Genomic DNA, 9,998 nt, shown 5'->3' on the forward strand with positions numbered 1-9,998 from the left:
GGTTGGGGGGCGGGGGTGGGGGGGGTGTTTGGAATTCAACACTGTCATGTAATACAAATTATCTTTATAGATCAACTTTAAAAGCTAATGTAGTGTGGAGAGTAAATGAGTCGAACAAATGTTATTAGCTAATTCATTATATACATGATATACATTTAAGAACAAGGTGAGATGTGAGAAAGGAATAAGATATTATGAAAAATATTTTAGCATTAAGAACTATAAATCTAAAACCATATGGACGAAATCTCACGACGAATGATAAAAACTAAAATGTTGAGCAGGTAGACACGATTATGATATACTAAAAAATGATCTACTAAGTACCGTTGCTTAGCTTATGCTAAGCAAAGCAATGATGACATGATACATTAATTCAACAAATTTAATTTAAAGTCTATGACTAAGCTCAGCAAAGCAATGCCAACATGACACATCAATTCAACAAATTTAATTTAAATTCTATGACTAACCATAAACATATATACATACGAGCATCTTCTGAATTAAGTTAATATTTTTATGTAGACTGTGATTGTGTCACCAGATGAACCAATAACTAGGCAGCCCCATATTTATCTGTGGCATTGAGGGAGCCGGATCTTATAACTATGGATCTTACAAGACAATTATCATCTTGGGTAACTTTATTTCACCAAAAATTCATTCATTCAAGAATGAGCCATAAGCCTCCCAAATGGCACTTAAAGTTAACGGATTTGAGGCATATTGTGAAAGCCCCAAGTGAGACAGCATTTGAGGTATAACCCTCAAATGGTTTTCTTTTTCTTTTTTCTTTTTTAAACAATGCGCATGCCTAGCATGAAAAATAAATTCGACTTGCTTGTAGGGTGTCTTAAGGATGAAATTGAAACAAATAAATTTAACGTCTCTCCAATGTTTGAAAAGGCTTAGTTGGGCACTAAAGTGTTTTACCTGTGTACTGCAAAACATAAGACTTGAGGTATTTTGAGGAGCAAGTGATGTGGATATCCATTTACTATTTATTTTCTATTTGGATTATTAGTCATATTCTATTTGGATTATTATTTATATTTCTGTTATTGGACTTGTATAGTGGGTTTGGCCCAAGCCCTTTTCTTTAGGGTTTTTGTTTTGCTATTTATTTCTGTTTTGTTGCGTATTTGGGACAGTTGATGAATTTAAAGAATAGAATGCTTGGGTTGTTGCCTATGGCTTCCTCCTTCTCCCCTTTCCTCTGATTTCAACTTCTTTTCTCATCCCATTCTCTCCGGTTTCTCCCTTTCTTCTTTTGCTTATTCTTTCTTCTTTTAATTCGTCTAGCATCTAAGTGGTATCAGAGCCAAACCTGGCTTCCTTCACCCATTGCTCAAAACTAGTCGATTTACTCTTCCGCCACCACCGCTGCCACCATAATCGAGAAACAGGCCCAACCCCCACCATAACCGACTGTTTCAACTCTCCCGATCACAACCACAAACCCCACAACTTCCTAGCATCTTCACCATTACATACAGACAAAATCGACACTAGCCTACCGCTACCCAATCCATTGGCATCACAAAACATTCGGCAACTCCAAACCCAAAACATGTACCTAGCAGTAAACGTCCCTCTTAACTGCCAACCACCACCACAATTGCGAAATCCCGTCCCCAACCGCCACCAGTAATCGTTCACAATCAGTCACCCATATTCCGTACTAGCAACTCAAAATACACCACCACACCCGCCACTGCAAATCCCAAAGCAACTTGCAAACCCAAACCCAATTTCCCTTCACCATGTCAACAGCAACAGCCTATAAATACACAATCCCCAATCCAACCTCAGCCGTTGCTAGCAATCACGCCTCCATACTTAAAAATCCAACCAAGCCCAATTAAACTGCATCTCGCACTACTGCACAAACCTGATTCAATCGCCGGGCAGTCCACTCCTGCCTATAGCCACCGCCAACCATAATCAACGCTAGCCAATCTCTTTGACGCCGTCGCCGCCTCATCTCCATCAATTCACAATTTTCTCCAGATCAAGTGAATGGGGGTTGGACGAAGTTGGCTCGTGAATACAGTGGGTGTTTGATTTTCAATTTGGGCCTTTCAAATTAGGCTATGCCATTATATTTTGGGCCTCAATTTGTGTATGTTGCTGAGGAGGCCTCAATTGTGAGTTGGGCCTTTATTAGTGTTTAGTCCTCAGTTTGGCCCCGATTTTGTTGTCTACCAAATAGTTTAGGTGATTTTTAATTTACAAAAAAAAAAAAAAAAAAAAAGGGGAAAAAGGAAAGGAAGTGAAAAAAAAAAGTGAAAAGAAAATGTATTTTATATTATTTGCAGGTACCTCTTTTTATTCCTATTGATTTGACACAGCTACTTCAACGAACGAAAGGGAAATTACTGTTTTTATTTTTCTTTGGTTTATATTACTGTTAAGTTTTAAAATTGCATCAATATTTTTGTGTGCTGCTGTTATTCCAGTTTTTACCTAAACTCACGTAACTGGACCCATTACCTTCATTAAATTTCACTTTTACCTCACTTATTTTACGTGATTAGATCCTGACTAGTATTTGGCCCTTGCTTTACTATTTTACATAAACCAGTAGTATTAGCTTGTCGTATTTAGATTTATTTAATACCAAAATTTATTTTAAAAAAATGCTCAAATTGTTATTTTCCATTGCTTACACTTTTGTTTATTGATCTCTCTATTGCACATCATTTAGTTGCTATTACAGTGCATATAGTTGCATAGTGGTCATCCTATCACTTCTAGTTCCAATACCGTAAACATGGACCCCTCACAATTTGATGCACTTACCCGACAAATAGCTACTATCCAAACTCAAATGACGCTACTCTTGAAGAGAGTAAGGCTCTATCTGCTAATTTGAACAATTTTAAACAAATCCCTAGTTCAACCGACGTCCATAAATCTAAAGTGTGACATAATAGACATTATCATCATCAACATGGTGATCAAAAATGCTTTAGATACGATCGTAGGGGTAGGGATCAGGTTCGTGAGCAAGAAAGAGATAATTTTGAAATTTTACTCAATGGAATGCTTTTAAACAAGGAAATCAACTAGTGACGGAGTATATCACACAATTTGAGGAATTCCGAACCAAATGTCATTTCTTTGAAGATGAGACCACGACTTTGAGTAGGTTTAGCCAAGGTCTGATAGATGATCTTAGGCGTAAGCTTTTCCTTCGAGGTGTCACTACTCTTAATCAAACTTACTCTTTAGCTCGAGATTATGAGTTGATTATTAGTACTCCATATGAAAAGCATGGTCATCGTCGTTCACCCATCCCATTCGCTCCACCTCACCATAAGTCTATCATAAAGTCTTCCCCGTCCAACATTCCTCCCATTTAGAAAAATAATTGTAAAGCTCGTGATAGTCCAAAGCCTTCTTCTCCATATAGAAGGCGTATTGACAATCATCCTTACGTTTCATTGGCTCCACTTCCTCCCGTTAAGTCCCTTTTAGGACCTCCCTCGTCTAATATTCTTCCAATTTTTGAAAATAAGGGTAAAATTTTTGAAACTCGGAGGACTTCTCATTTGCTGCGCATCAGCTGCAAGGTCTTTAGTCACATTTCTTCCAAATGTCCTACTCGAACCTTAGTCATGGAAGAACGAAAGAATGCAATAGATGAGCCGTTAGAAGATCTAGTCTATGAACATAAACTTGAAGATTTTGATGACTTGAATGATAGTGAGGACACTTCCTTAGGTGGAATCCCGACCCTTCCCAAGACTTTAGAAACTATACCCCTTGTTTCCGACAACTCTCGATCACATGTTATATGTCATACCCTTGCCCAACTCAAAGAGTTTGATGATTTCACTAGTCACCCTTGGAGTATCCAGTCGCCTGTGTTTAGCACTAAATCGAAATTCTCCATTACTGCCCAACCTCAAACTGATGGTCAAAATGAAATTGCTAACCAAAGTCCTAGCAATTTATTACAGTCTCTAGTCCAGAAAAATATTTGGACTTGATCCCTCCAATTGTTCAAATTACATATACCAATCTTGTGAACTGGTCTTTAGGTCTAAATCCCTTTGAAGTTATTCATGGTTGTGAACTTAGGAAACCTTTAGACTTTATTCCCATGTACCCACATGCTAATGTGTTTATGTCAGTTGAGGTAGTTGTATCACATTTTCATAACTTGCATATTGAGATCAACAAACAATTTGAAGCAAGTAACGCATTATATAAACCTCGAGCTAATTGGCATAGACAACATTTTGAATTTGATATTGGGGATTATGTTATATTGCTAGCTCGTAATGCTGGTTCTTTTAAAATTTCAAAGCATGTTGGTCTAAATGCACATGTCAATGACCTTTTATCACATTATGACCACCACCCTATTTTATTTGTTACGGACTTCGATACTTACAAAGGCTATTTTAACCCGTCTGAGGACCTGTTTCTACCTCCACATGAGAATTCCCACACTGAATCTTTTGCTCTGTCTACTTCAATCCCACCTATCATGGTACACAAAAATAAAATTGATATTATTTTAGATGAACAGATTGTGTTGAACAATGATAGAAAGATTCAGTGCTTTCTTGTTCATTGGATGGATCGACTTGATTCTGACGGTACATGAATTCCCATTCGCCTAGATAATCTTGATCAGTTCATATTTTTGTGGGTAATTTGCAATTGGCGTTGACATCATTCGTGGAGTTTCGGTATTTGGTCATCAAGAAAGATCGTCCCCCGTGGCATGACTTGGAGCCTTTAACATTAGATTCATTGCAACATTTTGATTTATCCACTCAACGGGGTCGAGTTTTTCTCCCACCCCGAAAGAGTTGATGCGGACATCCATTTACTATTTATTTTCTATTTAGACTATTAGTTATATTCTATTTGGATTATTATTTATGTTTCTGTTATTGGGCTTGTATAGTGGGTTTGGCCCAAACCCTTTTCTTTAGAGTTTTTGTTTTGCTATTTATTTCTATTTTGTTACGTATTTGGGACAGTTGATGAATTAAAGAATAGAATACTTGGGTTGTTGCCTATAGCTTCCTCCTTCTCCCCTTTCCCCTAATTTCTACTACTTCTCCGATTTTCTCATCTCATTCTCTCCAGTTTCTCCCCTTCTTGTTTATTCTTTCTCCTTTTAATTCGTCCTGCATCAGCAAGCCTTAAAGGCAAAACTAATAAAATAATTCATAAGAATGAAAATACAAAAATATACTCGTAATAAACCATAAACCATCTTAAAAATCCAAACAAAATCCAAAGTGTAACCCTTACACAAACATAAAATATATGAATTAAGTAGCACTTAGTTAGCCTACTAGTGTTTTTTTTTTTTTTTAAGGCAATCAGGTACACTTTTATTAATCAAAAAAGAATACCAAAGAAGAGTATTATCAATTTAAATAGGAAAGAATCAATAAGAAATTAGGCAACCCTTTTACAGGATTAGAAGCCACGATATTAAACCAAGTATAAAAAGTCAGATAAAATAGTTCTCTCATTTGCTCTGTCGTTCGTATTTGGTCTTCAAACAGCAACTGTTTCTTTGTCTCCACAAACCATACAATGCATCCCAGGATGTGATCACATACAAGCTTGATGTCCTTATCACGAAGTTTTCTCCTTTATGCCTACAACACATCCTCTATACGCCTAGGCAATACCCAATCCATATGTTGAGATGTTAGAATATTGTTCCACAACCAATGAACACTATCACAATGAATGAGCAAGTGGTCAATCATCTCCCCACCCCTCTTACATATATAGCACCACTCAGTTACATGAAAACCTTTTATTCGAAAATTATCTCCTATTAACACTTACCCCATTCAGTCGTCCACAGTAAAAATTCTACCCGTGGAGGCAATTTGCATTTCCACACTATCTTCCAGGGAAATGAACTCTCCACAAATCCCAAAAGGGATCTAAAATAAGTGCGAACTAAAAAAATACCATCCCGTGGCAACCTCCACTTGCTATGATCATCCTCTCTTACCCGAATTTGCACCTCATGCAAGGAAGTCAAGAATAGAGCATAATCATCCAATTCTCAATCCTGTAAACCTCTCCCAAACGTAATATTCCAGCTATAGCTCCCATTTTAAATGTCTAACACATCATTCACCGTAGCAGAAGGCAATTAGTTCTCCTACTAGTAATCCTATAACAAATTATAATTTACATTTAAAAGTATTTAACTTACATGATCCCTACTAGTAGGATCTTCAAGGAATCAACAACATATTATATTCCCCCATCCACCTTGTAGCTATTAGTTTCATATAATTCCTACGTGTCATCATCCTCCTGTAATAGTGCCTTCTTCCCATTTTCCTTCTGCGTAAAGAAGAAAACGAAAAACTCATAAATTTATCCAATACTTGTAACAACCCAAGCCTCTGTACTCAAATCATTATATCAAACATATTGTCTGCTTTGGGAGGGCCTAAACCTATCTTACCCCTTATGATTTTCTATCGCATCCTCCAAGATTCAAACCAAAGATATCTGCCTTATGAGAAACTTAACTCGAATCCGAAGAGACACAATAGAAAGTTGTAAAGAGTAAGATGGACTCAGACTTTTCAAAGCGAACAATATGTATGATATAACAGTTTGGACACAAAGGTTGAGTGGTTACAATATCTAACTTGGATTTTTAGATGTTATAGTTTAACAAACATGATCCTACTTCAATGGTTGCCAATTTGCTAATTGGCAAATGCTAGTAGCTTCTTGTGGGATTGGCAATTTTCATGTCATCAACTGGCAACTTAGCAAGGTGAAATTGTATCTTTCTATGTGAATAGTTGTTATAAAACGCCACACAATCATATCATGGGGATTAGTTGTCTCCATGTATTAATACATACGAATAATGACAAGTGTACACTGCATATGATCAAAAGCTTGAAATTAGAACACATGATAAGAGATCTATAATCTTTGGTAAACATGTCAACACCAATGAGAAAAAGACGATCATTATGTTCAAAGTACTGTCTTCCAAATACCGTTCTATAAAATATATTAATTTATGTTTTACAATATTCCTATCTATAAAATCATACTTGCTTTTTGTTTTTGTATATTAATCTTTCACATCTCAATAAATTACTGCAACTATTAAACATCAAATTTCAATTGCTTTTTAACATAAAATTGATATTTATGTGATATTAACCTAATATTTATAGCAACGTTTGAGGTGCTCTCACAACTCAAATTCTCAAACACCACTACTCTCGTGCACTCGCTTCCACACCTTCCTATAGAATCTACAACCTCGATACGAAGTATCATATGTTTAGAAAAAGAGATGCTGCCCAAGAAGCCAGCATAATACAACAACACATTGCCCCTTCAGAAATTAGGATGGTGAAATACTGGTTTTATACTCAACAATATTCAAGAAATACAGATGTTCACAGAAGACTGGATTCAGTAGCAGTATTTATCCCCTTTCAGCAGGCATTATACAATTTGAGATTCACTGTAAAAGGAGAAGCTTTTGATTTAATTTATTAACTGTGTATGTTTCTGTAGTCAGATGCATCTACCCAATGCCTACCAAAAATTTGTCAAATGTACAGTGTAACAACCTCGCAACATCCTCAAATAATGAGGATCACATTTAGTAATAAATCTTATATTCTGAATTTTATAATTAAAAAATCATGTTATACTCAAAAGAGAAAGTAGGAATGAAAATAGAGAACAAGCAGTGGCAGATTCTTAAACTGATACCATTTGGATTATCAATGATCATAAATAAGGGAAATAAGAGATGGTACCGAAACTTTAAGAATTTGGCATAGTCTCGCCATCTCTCCTTTTATTATGATATGGAGGCTCTTCTGCTCATTGGATGATGTTACTATTTCCTGGGACTTGTCCACGTGGACTCCAGGATCAAAAGAGCTCTGACCAAATATGAAATTTGAGTTGCTTTCTGGATTAACATTGTCAGTTTGATGAGAAGTTGATTCGTCCACAGATTGGGACTGGGTGGTGGATACTGCTGTAGAAGACCCTGCATCACCAGGAGAATTTAACAATGAATAGGCATCTGATATATAAAATCGTTTCCCGTATAACAACATTCCAGTATATACTCGAGCTTAATTTTAAGATACAATACAGACAATCATTAGGTGAAAAGTTAGTTTCTGAACTTATTATTACCTCCTTTACAACCAGCAGCTTGAGTCAGTTGATGCCCTTTGGGTTCAACTTGAATCGATGCTGGATCTACATTTTCATTGACTGCCTTCCTATGTTTTTTTCTAACTTCATCACTACCAGTGTCAGGGTTCCCAGACGATTCATCAAAGAATTGAACTCTTTTCCTATTACGTGGAGTTGACCCACAGGAATACTTCCACTGTGGATTTCTACCCTCCAAAAGCTTTCTCCAGAAAACATGAGCCTCTTCTCCATCTTTCAACTGGAATTTTCCCTCCCCGAGTAGGGGAAGATTTATACTATAACGTCCAACATCCAGTTGAACTTTTGAAATGATACAACCTGAACCATTATATTCAGAGGTTTCAGAAAGTATGGTCAGTAGCTCCTTGGTAGTGTCATTCAAAAGCAATTGCTCTGAGGAAATGTTTAAAGCAGATGTAGGGCTTCTGTCAGCATAATAATCATCCAATTTGCTAAATAAATATGAAGCACCCCACATTAGCAGTGTGTCGCTAGTGGTCCTACTCAAGTTATGCAGATTGTTATCAAGATTAAGAACCTGCGTTGCTAGAAGTAGGGCCTTTTCTTCAACAGTACAGGACGAATATAACCGAAAAACTTTGATCTGCTCTAATTTTGAATTGAAGGATATCTTTTGTAGTGCCCTCAAATCATTTGCTGGATTCCATTCACTATCATATACAATAACAATATTAACTGATGATAGCTTAATGCTTGAAGAACAAGCACGATTTTCTAGTAAGAACACAAATTGCCCATTTTCCTTCTTGTTAAAACGATTCACAGCAGCATGCTTCTTGGATGGGACAACTCTAGCATCAATACGTTCGTAAAAATTTGGACCAAATCTTTGACGCAGAAAATCATCCAATATATCTCCGATTGATGCCCTTCCTACGCCAACAACTGTCTGCTGTGAAAAGTAAAAGCTACCATTAAAAACTCACATAAACCAATAAAAAGAAATGTGCTGGAGTTGTGTATGTGTTACAAGATGTAAATTAGATCAATTACAGGGATTGGTACCTAATTATAGGGATTCCTATTTTAATACCTTCCTAATATAGGCTTCACAATCTATATATGTAAGTATACTTTTCTATGTATGAAATCAAGAGACTATTTTTCTCTCTTAAAATATCATGGTATCAGAGCTTCCAAGAAAAGTCGTCGATTCTTTGGTATTTAGAGTAATTGAGGATTAAATTTTAATCCGGTTACTAACCTTGTTCAGGTCTTGAAGCAGACGGCATTAGCCCTCTGGCCGCCTGCGTTTCTGGCGTGATGAGCGTGAAGCGAACACGCGAGGGTGCTGGTGGTGAGCGTGGAGCGAATACGCGAGGGTGCATGCGAATCCTGTTGTGCTAAATATGTTCAATAGGCGAAACTTGTTGCGCCAAATCTGTTCAGTACCCTGTTCGGCCACCTGGGTTCTTGGGCTACCAACCACTGTTGACGATTTCCATTCCTTGCTACCGGCGACTAAGCCCCAGAATATCACCGATTAATCTATTTGGTGTCTCAATCTTGTGATCTGGATATTGTGGATTGCTGATTGAATTTTTTTGGGGCTGCGTTTGGTTTGTTGGGTTAATTTTGTTGGATTGCTGGAGTTTGGATAGATAGTTTACTGGATAGCAAGTATTATTTGGGCTCTCTCTTACTGGCCTATTAAATAAATTCAATATTGGGCTTGGAATATTTTAAAATCCTTTTAATTCATTTATTGTTGGGTCACTTATCTTGGGTAAAATACTATGCATGTGAGGTTCTGAAGAAAT

General features: G+C 36.8%; 1 protein-coding gene across 1 annotated transcript in view; it reads right to left on the minus strand.

Annotated features, from left to right (window-relative positions):
• LOC111407071 (helicase protein MOM1-like) overlaps positions 1 to 9,566 on the minus strand; it is a 29,929-nt gene extending 20,363 nt beyond the window's left edge. Inside the window, exons 1-3 of the mRNA XM_023036402.1 lie at positions 9,443 to 9,566; positions 8,194 to 9,159; positions 7,803 to 8,041 (exon numbers count right to left, since the gene is read on the minus strand). Of these exons, the coding sequence (XP_022892170.1) occupies positions 7,803 to 8,041; positions 8,194 to 9,159; positions 9,443 to 9,566 (1,329 nt within the window). The remainder of the gene's footprint in view (positions 1 to 7,802; positions 8,042 to 8,193; positions 9,160 to 9,442) is intronic.
• Between the last annotated feature and the right edge of the window lie 432 nt (positions 9,567 to 9,998).

The sequence above is a fragment of the Olea europaea genome, chromosome 1, assembly GCF_002742605.1.
Source record: "Olea europaea var. sylvestris chromosome 1, O_europaea_v1, whole genome shotgun sequence".
Taxonomy (NCBI): Eukaryota; Viridiplantae; Streptophyta; class Magnoliopsida; order Lamiales; family Oleaceae; genus Olea; species Olea europaea.